This window comes from Castanea sativa, chromosome 10 (assembly GCF_040712315.1).
Source record: "Castanea sativa cultivar Marrone di Chiusa Pesio chromosome 10, ASM4071231v1".
In the NCBI taxonomy this organism is placed as follows: Eukaryota; Viridiplantae; Streptophyta; class Magnoliopsida; order Fagales; family Fagaceae; genus Castanea; species Castanea sativa.
Genome location: NC_134022.1, coordinates 16529486 through 16543293, shown reverse-complemented (window position 1 = coordinate 16543293; position 13808 = coordinate 16529486). Strand labels below are relative to the sequence as shown.

Below are 13808 nucleotides of genomic sequence, written 5' to 3'. Positions count from 1 at the left end.
AAAGTTCGTAAGGAGCTCTACTTCGGATGGCCTAGTAAGATGGCGGGGGACCCTGCGGGGTGGAATCAGAATCTCTTTTGCCAGTACCACCAGGACGTGGGTCATACCACCAAGAATTGTCGGACCTTCTGGAACCATTTGGAGCAGCTCGTTAGCGAGGGGAAGTTGAAGCAGCATCTATACCAACCTAATGGGCAAGGCAGTCAGTCTGGCTCGAATAATCAGAAGAATAATCCATCTCAGTCGTCCTTGGGAATGATAAACGTTATCTTCGCTGCACCTGGCAAGACCGGTTCATGTCCCACCAGGGTGATGGCAATTTCACACTCCTAGGCCGAGGAGTCAGGCGCGAAACCGAAGAGGCTGAGAGTGAATCTGCCTGTTTTGGGGTTTTCAGAGGAGGACAAGGCTAGGACCATCCAACCCCATGATGACGCCTTGGTAGTCACTTTAAGGATTGGGAATTATGACGTCAGGAGGGTGATGATTGACCAGGGTAGCGAGGCATGTATTATGTACCTTGACTTATTTAAGGGGCTGAAGTTGAAATTGGAGGATCTCACTTCTTACGACTCGCCGTTAATAAGTTTTGAAGGGAAGGCCGTTATACCAAAGGGATAGATTCGGTTGCACGTGCAATCTGGCTCGGAAACGGTTGAGGTGAATTTTATCGTGGTCGATGTATATTTCCCATACACTGCTATCCTTGCCAGGCCTTAGCTGCATGCTTTGGGTGCTGTCTCCTCCACCTTGCATGTTAAGGTAAAATTACCTTCGGGGGAATACATTGAAGAAATTTTGGGCAGCCAATCGGTGGCCAGGCAATGCATATCGGCTGCAGTACTACATCAGGTCGAAGCGGAGTCCTCGGCCCCGGTTGTGGACTTATAGCAATTAACGACTTTGGATGCGCCCGATGCGATGAAAAAAGAGGAAGCCACATGTGAAGACTTGGAGAAGTTTCTGATAGCCGATGATCCTGAAAGGTTTTTTCAAGTTGGTGAATGTTTACCATACCCAGAGAAGATGGAGTTGTTGGAGTTTTTAAAGGACAACATTGATGTCTTTGCCTGGGATCTCTGTGAGGCTTCGGGGGTAGACCCGACCTTCATTTGTCACCATTTGAATGTCAACCCTGCTACTGTTCCTAGAAGGCAGCCACCTCGGCGTTCCTCCAAAGAGCACTCCGAGGCTGTTAAAGAGGAAGTGCTCAAGCTCAAAAGGGCCGGGGCTATAAAGGAAGTTTTCTATCCAGAGTGGTTGGTGCATACGGTCGTGGTGAAAAAGAAGAACGGAAAGTGGAGAGTATATGTGGACTTTACAGATTTAAACAAAGCCTGCCCAAAAGACTCATTCCCTATGCCACGCATTGATCAGCTGGTGGATGCCACAGTTGGGCATCCTCGGATGAGCTTCTTGGATGCCTTCTAGGGTTATCATCAAATTCCATTGGCGGCGGAGGATCAGGAGAAGACTGCTTTTATTACTCTAACAGGGAACTATCACTACAAGGTTATGTCGTTTGGGTTGAAGAATGCTGGGGCTACATACCAAAGGATGATGACTAGAATGTTTGAGTTGCAACTTGAAAAAACCATTGAGGTATACGTGGATGATATGGTAGTAAAGAGTAGAACAATACCTTCGCATGTGAAAGATTTGGACGACACCTTTCAAGTACTTAGAAAGTACAGGCTGCGCCTTAACGCCTCAAAATGTTCTTTTGGCGTGGGTTACGAAAAGTTCCTAGGTTATATGGTTACTCATAGAGGGATAGAATTGAACCCGGCACAGGTCAGAGCCATTCAAGGCTTACAGCCAGCTTGGAATCCAAAGGAAGTTCAGAAGTTGACCGGAATGATCGCTGCTTTCAGCAGATTTATCTCTCAGTCAGCTGACAGGTGCAGACCTTTCTTCCAACTGTTGAATAAATGGAAAGGGTTCTAATGGTCCGAGGACTACGTTGTAGCCTTCCAACAACTCAAGGAGTATCTTTCCCAGCCACCCATCATGTCTCGGCTTGAGGTAGATGAGATCTTGTTTGCGTATCTGGCAATGGCCATCCATGTAGTCAGCCTGGTCCTCATAAGGGACGACGGTGGGGTGCAAAGACCGGTCTACTACGTTAGTAAATCCTTGAATGAAGCCGATGTGCATTACCTACTTTTGGAGAAAGCACTTCTGGTCGTAGTTCATGCCACGCGGAAGCTTCCTCATTATTTTCAGTCCCACACCGTTGTAGTTTTGACCCAACTGCCTCTCAAGTCAGTGTTAGGCAGTGCTGACTACTTTGGAAGGGTGGCCAAATGGGGAACTATTTTGGGAGCATTTGATATCAAATACATGCCACGCACCTTGGTGAAGGGCCAGGTTCTTGCAGACTTGGTGGCGGAGTTTACTGAACCATTGTTGGAAGAAACTGTGAAGAAATCACACATGGATGAAAAATCAGTTGGCATGATTACGAACAAAGGACCTCCGATATGGAAAGTGTCCATTGATGGCGCAGTTAACTAGAGAGGGTCTGGTGTCAGACTTGTGTTGATATCCCCTAAGGGAATTGTCTTTGAAAAATCTTTGAGGTTAGCGTTCTCAGCGACTAATAACGAAGCCAAGTACGAAGCAGTCTTGGTCGACATGAACATGGTGCGTATCATGGGCGGAAAGGAAGTTCATATGTTCTCAGATTCTCAATTAGTGGTCGGCCAAGTGACAAGGACCATGGAGGCTAAGGATCCAAGAATGCAAGAATACTTGACCCAGGTTAAACGCTTATAATCTGGGTTTGATTCCTTTATCCTTTCCCACGTTTCTAGAAGTGGGAATACACATGCAGACTCATTGGCTACCTTGGCGACATTCTCGGCTCTGTGTTTACCTACGATTATCCTAGTCGAGGATTTGCTAGAGCCGACTCTCACCACTGTTATTGCAGCCCGTGTCCATCTGATAAGGCCTGGACCTAGTTGGATTGACCTTGTAGTATCTTTTCTGAAAAACGACATTCTTCCAGAGGACAAGTCTGAAGCAGATAAGATCCGTCAAAAGGCCCCTCGTTTTTGGCTATCCGAGGATCAGAAATTGTATAAATACTCATTCTTCGGACCATACTTATTGTGTGTACACCCCGAGTCAACGGAGGCACTTTTGGAAGAACTGCATGAGGGAATTTGCGGTAGCCATACTGGGAGAAGGTCATTAGCCCATAGGGCCCTGACTCAGGGATATTGGTGGCCCAATATGCAGAGGGAAGCTCAAGACTATGCAAGAAAGTGTGACCAGTGCCAAAGGTTCGCTTCTAACATTCATCAGCCTGGGGGAGTCCTTAATCCCTTGTCTAGTCCTTGGCCTTTCGCTCAATGGGGATTGGACATAGTAGGGCCTTTTCCGAGAGTTGTAAGAAACAAAAGGTGGCTACTCGTGGGAACCGACTACTTCACCAAATGGGTCGAGGCTGAGCCCTTAGCAAATATTAGGGACATCGACTCCAAGAAGTTTCTTTGGAAGAGTATCATCACTAGGTTTGGAGGACCACACACACTCATTTCGGACAATGGCGTTCAATTTGATAGTAAAGCTTTTAGGAAGTATTCTAGTGACATGGGCATCATAAACAGGTACTCTACCCCAGCTTATCCTCAGGGAAATGGGCAGGCCGAGGCCGTTAACAAGGTTATAGTCAGTGGACTCAAGAAGAGGCTGGACAACGCGAAGGGCAGATGGGTAGAAGAGCTACCACATGTTTTGTGGACGTATCGAACTACGCCGCGCAAATCCACTGGAGAGACACCGTTCTTTATGACCTACGGGGCCGAGGCAGTAATACCTTTGGAATCTGGTTTCCCAACGCTAAGGACGAGTTCTTTTAGTCCAGAAGATAATGACGGCCTCCTAGAGAAAAGCCTTGATTTGATTGAGGAACGGCGAGAGGCCGCTATGGTCCAAATGGCTTATTATCAGCAGAAGCTTAAACGAGGGTATGACACCCACGTAAAGCTAAGGCCACTAGCGCCCGGGGATCTGGTGTTGAGAAAAGTTGTGGGTACTGCTAAAAACCCAGCTTGGGGAAAGCTAGGACCGAATTGGGAAGGACCATATCGGATCATTTCTGTAGCAGGCATAGGGTCATATCGACTAGCTGATCTAGATGAAAAAGTTGTACAACGCCCGTGGAATGTAAACAACCTTCGAAAGTATTATTATTAATAAAAGGCACTTTTGTCGTTTGTGGTTTAAATTATGAATGTATTTGGGCTTATAAGTCACAACTTTTAAAATATCAAATAGAAACTTGGTAATGCATGGGCCTCAGACCACATACCTTGTGGAAATTGATATGTTCTGAAATATCAAACAGAAACTTGGTGATGCATGGTCCTCGGACCATATACCTTGTGGAAATTGATATGTTCTGAAATATCAAACAGAAACTTGGTAATGCATGGTCCTCGGACCACATACCTTGTGGAAATTAATATGTTCTGAAATATCAAACAGAAACTTGGTAATGCATGGTCCTCGGACCACATACCTTGTGGAAATTAATATGTTCTAAAATATCAAACAGAAACTTGGTAATGCATGGTCCTCGGACCACATACCTTGTGAAAATTGATATGTTCTGAAATATCAAACAGAAACTTAGTAATGCATGGTCCTTTGCTCTAAAATATCAAACAGAAACTTGGTAATGCATGGTCCTCGAACCACATACCTTGTGAAAATTGATATGCTCTAAAATATCAAACAGAAACTTGGTAATGCATGGTCCTCGAACCACATACCTTGTGAAAATTGATATCTCATCATTCGTTAAACAGAACCTTAGTTATGCTGGGTCCACAGACCTTCTACTTTGGGGAAATTAACATCTTAAGTTATTATTATTAGGTATCGAACAGAAACTTGGTCACGGATGTTCCTCGGGCCATATACCTTGTGGAAATTGATATCTCATCATTTGTTAAACGGAACCTCAGTTATGCCGGGTCCACAGACCTTCTACTTTGGAGAAATTAACATCTTAAGTTACTATTATTAAGTATCGAACATAAATTTGGTTAGGGATGGTCCTCGGACCACATACCCTGTATAAATTGATGTCTTATCATTTGTTACAAATTCTTAAGTATCAAGCAGAAAGTTGGTAATGTTCTAAGTTACAAATTCTAAGTATCACATTGATATGCGCGGTTCTTGGCCTATATGCCTTGTGCAAATTGAACACTTTACTTCAGAAATGTTAGCAAAAGTCCATGTCGTGTGAATGTTGAGCTTTTGATGAAGTATTCTTGATCACTTCATGCCTCGAATTGAATTCTAAGTTAGCTTCTTAAACGTTATTATTGTGTCGCACATGTTGTACTCTTAAGTTGTAATTTGTAAAGCACGAGTTAAGCATGTGTATTAGTGTTTAAAGTTATGATAATTCAACTATTGGAAGTGGAGTTAGCTATTCCATTCGTTCTTTCTTTATGTGCTAATGAGAGCTCTTATGGTAAAAACAAAAATAAAATAAGTACAGTTCAAATAAAGGTCAAACAAAGATAGATTTTCATTAATTGTTTTTGATATACATTGCAAAGAAAATCTTAATTACAAAAGAAGAGGAAGTCCTAGGTTCGGCCCTAAGCTTTTGGAGGGGGGTCTTGCTGGGAAGTATTGGTGGCCTCAGTGCTTTTTAGTTCCATTTTAAAGGAAGACAGGACTTGTTTTCCTTTGTTTGCTGCAGTTGATGGAGGGACGATGGGCTCAGCACTTTGATTTGGGGCCTTCTCAGCACCTTCACCCTGTTCCTTCTCTTTATTGGAACCTGTAGGTTCAGTAGGAGCTGGAATAGGCTCTGGGATCACTGCAAGGGGCATGGAAGAACTGTCTTAGGGGCAGGGGCGACATGAGGAAGCTCTTCTATCTCCTATATGTCTAGGAAAAGCCAAACGGTTTCGGGCTTCCTCAGCTCGGAAGCTAGAGGAACCCCTACTACGTTTAGGGCCTCACCCTAAACTTGCTGGCAGTATTCCCAGCACAGCGTGGCGAATTCTTCTGTCAGCTGATCCTCTGTCGTAGTTGCCCCTTCCTTGTAAGCAGCCTTCTTCGCTGCCTCTAGCGAGTCCTCGAAGGCATAGGCCTCGTCCTTCATCTTTGCAAGCTCCTTCCTCAAGTCGGAGTTCTCCTGATAAGCCTTGGACAACTTTTCATCCTTCTGACGAAGAAGCTAGCGTTGCCCCTCCATCTGGGTCTTTGTCGTCTTCAAGCTAGCCTCGGCACCATCCCTTTCCCTTTTTAGCTCTGTCAGTTGTGTGGTGAGCTTCTCATTTGTTACAAGGGCCTGGCCTAGGGACTTCTCGGTCTCCAACCGAATCTCCAGTTCTAGTCCTGCCTTCTTCCGAGAATCCTCCACGAACTTCTCGGTGGTAAAGACTTCCTGGATGGCTTGTGACAGAACATCAAAAGGTCAAACACATAAAAATGTCTCCTAACAGTCAGATACGGCGAAAACTTAAAGTGAAGATAAGATTGAAAACTTACCAGGGCCAAGTCCCTTTTCAAAGAAAGGAACAAATGGAGCTGGCTCATCTTCTCCAAGGCCTCTATGTCCTTGGGTAGAAGAAATGGACGTTCTAATGCATCGGTCAGGTGGAGGGCATGGCCTTGTTGGAACGCCCTAATATTGGACTGGCAAGAGATTGATGCCCCGTCCAGCTTCAGCTCGGGAGACCAAGTAGCCGGTGCTCGGCGCACTTTGGCAAGATCCCTTATCTCCCCGCTTTCTACTGAAGCAGCACGTCCCTTGCCTTTGTCCAGTTTCTGTTGCTGGGGTTGCTGTTGCTGCTGTTTCAATTTCTTCTGCCTTTCCACACCAGCCTCCTCGGCCTCTCCCTTCCTCTTCTTCGTGGGCTCTTCCACCGGAGGCTTAGGATCGGATAGAGGAGGGGGTGGTGGCAAGGACGGAGGGACTTGAGATCCCCCGGCTCCTTTTTTGGCGACTCCCTCGCCCCTTTTCTGCATAATTCCTTTAAGCACGTCCATCTCTTCCTCTTCGGAGCTGGAGTCGGGGCGGGCGACTATCAGGCCTGCTATCCCGGAGGTCTCGGCGGGCTCGTCCTCCTCGTCTGAGAGTACGACAAACTGTTTTCCTTGGGGTCTTTCGATGTCCTCGAGTTGAAACTGGTCTATCTCCTCGTCCAATGAGTGTGACGAGGACGCTTACTCTTCCGGGGCAGCGGTCATCTGAGAGTGCACAGAGAGTGGAACTGTCGCAATAGGCCGCGTATACAGGATGGTATTGGGTTCGTCGGGAATGTCGTGGTCGGAGAGAAAATGCTGCCTTGCTACGTTTATCCTCCTGCGTCGCCTGTCCCCCGCGATAATCACGTTTTCTATCTCTTGGAAGTCCGTTGATATAGGATTGTATCCTAATATCAAATGAGCTGCTCTTACTTGTAAGTCTTCACTCACAAAGACTTCTGAGCGGAGAACGCGGTTTAGGTCGACGACGTTGTAAAAGCTTAGGCGTGGGCATACGTGCTGTTTATCTGTGAGAAAGACATCCGAGAAGGACATGGTCAGACTGGTGATAAACATCAAAGCAAAGGGAAACAATGCGCAATAAAAGTTGAAAAATGGTAAAGGTAGTGGGATTGAATTAGGGGTTAGTAAATCTAATTCCTAAGAAGTCACACTTGGATCTCCCCATTCGGCTGGGCAGTGGGGACCGTCATACCAGTTCCCTGAGGCGATGAGGTAGTCGTCCTTCATGCCTTTGTTGGATTTGGGCAGACACGAGATCAACCTAACTACACTGGACCGTGACCTAATGTAATAACCTACGTTTTTAAGTTTGTGGCATTCGTACATAAAAACAACGTCGTGCCATGTGAGGTTCAAGCCCATCTGCTCATTTAGAGCGTCGACACTTCCTAAGACCCTAAACACATTTGGTGCACACTGGTCTGGGCATAACCTATGGTTGCAGAGATACTCCCTAGTCACACTTCTCATTGGGAGAGTCATTCCACCTTTTATGAAGGCGATCATGGGAATGATGACTTCTCCCATTTTTCTAGACCCTTCTACGGCTTCTACCGGGCAGTATTTTAGACCTATGTCATTAGGAATTTGATATTTGGCCCTAAACCCTTCCATACCAGCGTCGGTATCTACTAGGCACTTGAACCTACCCATCTAGAAGGGGTGGAAATACAAGTTTTAAGGAGAAAGAAAGTTAAGAATGGAGCCGAGGACAAAATCCGAGAAGAGAGGAGCAAAGAAAGCAAGAACTTACAGGGTTTGGTTATGCAAGTCTTCACGAGTTTCTGGAGAGAAAAGGTTATGACTGATGCTTTGATATGATTGACTTCTGAAGAAATGAATGAGGCGCGGGTTTCCAAGCGTTTTGACGTGCGGGAGGCGGCCTCGAAATTAGATTTGTCTTGCTTAAATTTTCAGGGGGCGACCTGGACCGTTAGATGTTCATCTCACCATTGAACGTGGGGAAAATGGTGTAACTTGCGGCCATAAATGCTCGCATTCCAAGATTCAAAGTGCCAGACGGCATTTTCTAGGTAACAAAAGGGCCCCTACATGCGTGGCGATGTACGAAACGTGTGCGAGGTGTTCTGGTCAGATCAAAACTCTATTTCTCTCATCGGATGGAGGGAAAAATAAAGTTTTGAGGGGCTATTGTGGGAGGTATGATTTATAAAGTAAATAAATGGGTTGTGAGCTTGGTCAATTGGTACTAGTTTGTTTTTGTCATTGGGCCCCTAAGCCCATGAGTCAGCTTACACTACAGATATCCGAGGAACCGTCCGAGGATGAATGTCTCCTTGGATGGGCCTGGTCAACACCCAGGGATTTGCCAAGAAGACTAAAGGCTGAGTTCTGGAAAAACTATTGGATAAGAGGGGGATCCAAGTACCCTCTAGAGGGAATGGCATGATATAAATATCTGAGAAAAAAGCTGCTACCTCCACATTAAAGACCCTGCACCTACCTCCCTGGCCGCATTAATGGGGAAATGACTTCTGAACAGTGGAATTGAACTTTCCTGCTACTATTCAAAGACTTTTAAGAAGGTAGTGGAAGGGGGAGGCAGAGAAGGATAAGATTTGTGAGACACGTGGATGTAAGTGGGAAGAAGAAGAATATTTAAGGAGGGAAGGAAAAAAGGAAAAGGGAGATCCATCAGTGAGCAAGAAAAAAGAACCAAGAACTGTAATTTTTGGCATAAAGGAGAAGCAATATATAAATTATTCTCGGTTTACGTTCGAGGAGGGTCCCTTGTCATATTTGTTTATCATTTACAAAGATTGTGGCATTCTAGCTTGCTTGCCAAGTTTGCAATACCCTTAAGCTAGATTTCAAATCCACACTCTACAAATTTTATTGTTTAAGGCTCATTGGGCCTGAGTCCACGTCTATCTTTGGGTCCAGGTGCAATTGTGCGCTTATAATAATAATAATAATAATAATAACAATAATAATAATAATAATAATAATAATAATAATAATAATAATAATAATAATAATATTATTATTATTATTATTATTATTATTACTACATTGAGCACTAAAACAACACCACCACAAAATATTTTAAATTTTAACAACGCTTCAAAGTTCAAGCCAATATGTGAGATAAGAAGGAGATTGAAATAAGGAGAACTTAGGATTTGGGTTCTATTTAGGAAGAGGGTAAAAAAAAAGTAAATAACAAAATTGTATAATATATTTTAAAATAAATATTAAATATATATTTTAAAATTTAAATATATATTAAATATAGGTGGATTGAGACGGGTTAACGGATTTGTGAATTTTATAACCTAAACCCAACCTGACCTAAAAAAAAAATTTCACAACCCATAAACTTCTAAAAGCTAACCCAATCCAACAGGTTGAGTTAGATCGAGTCAGTTTTGGCTGCACACCCCTAATTAACGGTCAGTCTATGGAGAAAGAGGGGTGAAGAGAGAGAAGTTACTCTTATAAGAGACTTTTCATGGTGCATAGTTTATTTGTGGTGATATGTTGAGTACGTAACATTTCAGAATATTTTTTTTATTAGGCTTTTTTTTATATGACTAACGCATTTTCTGTTTTATTAGGCTTGTTTAATTTACGTGACTTAACCTTTTTAACCGTATTAAATGTTAGAAAATATGCAAAACATTTCTAGAAAATCATTTTCAACCAAAACAAACTGACCATATGCACCCATAGATAATAACACTAGGGAAAATGAATAACAACAAAAATGCTGAACTAAACAAGGATTAGAATACGTCTAAAATAAGAAAAGAAAAGAAAAAGAATACATCAAAGAGAAGAACCACAGAAAGCTTCAGAGGAAACACAGCTCAACCAGCTCACTAAGACCTTTTAGTGAGCATGCAAAACTCGGACAATTAGAAATTATCTTCCTCAGTGGGAATAGGGACATGAGATCTGATGATGAAGAAATTCTCATAGATAAAACCAGCAAGAGCACCACCAGTGAGGGGCCCACCCCAGTAAACCCAGTGATCTGTCCAGTCCCAGCTTACCAAAGCTGGCCCAAATGACCTTGCTGGGTTCATTGAAGCCCCTGAGAAAACTCCACCAGCTAAGATGTTGGCCCCAACTACAAACCCAGTTAGCGTTGGGCCTAAGCCATCAAGAGCCCCCTTCTTGGGGTCAACGATTGTAGCATAAATAGTGAACAACAAAGAGAATGTTAGAATAATCTCCCATATCACACCTTGCAAATAGTCCACCCCACTACCAAGTGAATGAATTGGAGTAGTCTGCACAAAAAAAAAAAAAAAGAAGAAGAAGAAGAAGAAGAAGTTGTTAATGTTATTATAAGCATTCTCATAAGCTCTTCTACAAAAAAATGCAATTTTAACATACTAAAAATTTACTTTATTATTTTAACACATCATTTTACAATTCACTATTTATCACATCTTCTATTATTTGATTCTAAATATTAAAATAATATATACAACACATTAAATAATATATTTTCTCAAAACCCAGCAAATATACAAATGCACAGCCCAGTGGCATTCGCCACCACCCAAGAACCAACAACCACCGCTACAACCACCGCCACAAACTACAACCACAATCACCGGATCCTCTAACAAATTCCAAATCCAAAAACCTCAACAAAATTTAAAAAAAAAAAAAAAACTCAAAATCTTCAACAAAACCCCAACCCAATAGATCAATCAATGACCAAACTCAACCAACCATCGGCGGCGAGAGCTGTGGGGGACGACAAGCAAAGATTATCGACTGACATTGGGCAAGCAGAGCTTCAGATCGGCAAGCTTCAAACGGCGAGTTGAGATTCAAATCCTCGACGACCCCGCCACCGGAGTCCCTCAAGCGCATCTGCGAATATCGAATCGGAATCGCTTTCTTCTTCGTGACAGGAAAAGAAAGAGAGAGCGAGAGATAGTGACGGAAAAAAAAAATAAAAGAGAGAGAAAGGGAACAGAAAAAAGAAAAAAGGGAAAAAAAAGAACTCGAAACCATGTGGTGAAGATGCTAGAGAAGAAAGAAAAAGAAAAGGGGAAGAGGGAGTGACCAAACATGAGGAACAGGCGGAGAAAGAAAGAAGAAAAAAGTAAGAGAGAGAGAAGAAACAAAAGTAATAAAAGAAGAGAGAGAAAATGAATAAATTTTATTTTTTATTTTTAACACATCTGTTCGTACCATTCTATCTTTGGAACGGTACTGTTCACGTATGTAAAAAGATATAAGATTCAAAACACCTCATGAAAAGGGTATTTTGGTGTTTGATGTGCTAAATGTCAAATATTTAGCATTTTGGCAAACCTATTTATGAGGAGGTGTCCAAACTATAATTTGCCGTGTGATTTGACTCACCAAGCCACCAGTAATGTAGTGAAGAATATAACAAGCAGCTGAAGATGCTAATAATTGATCAATCCAATAGAGAGCAGACCGGAAGACGGTTATGTGTCCACCGGCGAGGAGGCCAAGTGTGACGGCTGGGTTGAGATGACCACCAGATATGTGGCCAGCAGATATCATCACGGCCACAACGAGTGCATGTGCAATAGCCACAGCAAATAAAGCCACCAGTGAATCTGCGTCTAGCTTATCTGTTCATCAAAAGGTACGCAAATATATATATATATATATATATATATATATATATATATATATATATATATATATATGTGCTTTAGGCATAGCTAAAATAGTTTCAACGAAAATGAATTTTATTAAGATGAGAAAGCAATGAACCTTAAAACAGTCGCACTCATTGTAACAAAATATTAAGATGAGTGTGGTGCATATATATAGTATGCAAGATAAGGGTGCATTTTAAGAATACCTCCGGCCATGGCTGTCCCAACTCCAGCAAAGACAAAAAGGAAGGTTGCAATGAACTCCACAACGAGGGCTTTGATGCAGTCAAGCTGCGTGGCCTCACGGACGCTTCCCCAGGCAATTTTCACCATGATCTCTTGGGGATCAATTACCTTTAGGCTCTTGAACTTGCTAGTAACTTAGGCTTTGCTTTGTGTGTACACTTGCAAATTAACAATGCTAGCTATATATAAGCACCAAGTATATATGGAGTATTTACTATTACTAGTAGTACTGGGCATATATATAGAATAGAAGAGAGGGAATCTCCAAATGTATAAGTTTGAAAAGGTTGATGAAAGAGAGGGTATGCAGATTTTGGTGTAGACAGCAAGCGGGTCATAAGGAAATTTAAGTGAATCGATCTCTGTCATTTCTGGGAGCACAGATCATATGAGGGTTTATTTTTTTTAATTAAGGTGGTAACTCTATAGATCATTTGCTTTCCGAATATATATATTTTTATTTTTACCAAAATTTTGTAACTCAACTAATTTTTGATGGCGTTTTTAATAAAGACATCTCAAGTCTATCTCCAATAGAATTATCCAACTTTTTCCAAAAAAAATATATATAGAAAAAATTCTTTGCCACTTCATTGGCCCCTCCTTTTGATTGGACCATGCATGTCAGCATCACATAGTTAGCTTGACCCACTGGATGTTGTTTAGACTTTTCCTCCCTAGGGATGATGATCAGCTCCACTTCCATTAGATAATGATCCTTGGCAGTGTAAATTGCAATAAAACTGCTTTATTAATCATCCTCGTTTTCTTAGTAATTTTAGAAGCTCTTATAGCAAGGCACAGATACAGACAACGAAATTTATGTATCTACTTGAAAAGGGGCCTAACATCCACTTAGTTCCTAATGTAGCCAATGTTTTATGCCTATAGATCACGTCCTGGAGGAGCAAAACATGAATTCAAATGGGACAAATGATTTGTATGTATTTTTGGGGCCAAGGAACATTGCCTGTAATACTTTCTTTTTTCCTTTTTCCTTCTCTCAAATGCTTACCTTATAGTTTTGACTTTAGTTGATATGAAGGTTTGATCAAGAGCGCGTGTTGATTAATTTATTTAATTACGTACAGACGTTGAATTTTTATACATGTTTCCTAGCTTTCAATCAAAGTGAAAAAAAAGTTATCTTTTTGTTTTTCTCATTGTAATATAATATATGTTTTTGAACTATTCTAATATAATGTTGATGATGTTATTTTTTGCGGAAAAAAGTTATCTTTTTTGTTTTTTTTTTTCATTGCAGTTTAATGTATTTTTTTAAAAACTATTCTAATATAATAATGTTGATGATGTTATTTATAGGTAAAAATATTGAGAATGTTTTATATCGTGGTAATGCTTTTGAGCCATAATTTAAGTACATCTAACACTTTTTTGTGTTTATCTTACCGG

At 41.9% G+C, this 13808-nt stretch overlaps 1 protein-coding gene across 1 annotated transcript; it reads right to left on the bottom strand.

Annotated features, from left to right (window-relative positions):
- Positions 1–10239: 10239 nt before the first annotated feature.
- LOC142614013 (aquaporin TIP4-1-like) lies at positions 10240–12719 on the bottom strand. The gene is made up of 3 exons (XM_075786541.1): positions 12356–12719; positions 11881–12119; positions 10240–10787 (listed from the first exon to the last, which is right to left on the bottom strand). The coding sequence occupies exons 1-3, from the start codon at positions 12480–12482 to the stop codon at positions 10410–10412; spliced, it is 744 nt and encodes a 247-aa protein (XP_075642656.1). The 5' UTR covers positions 12483–12719; the 3' UTR covers positions 10240–10409.
- Between the last annotated feature and the right edge of the window lie 1089 nt (positions 12720–13808).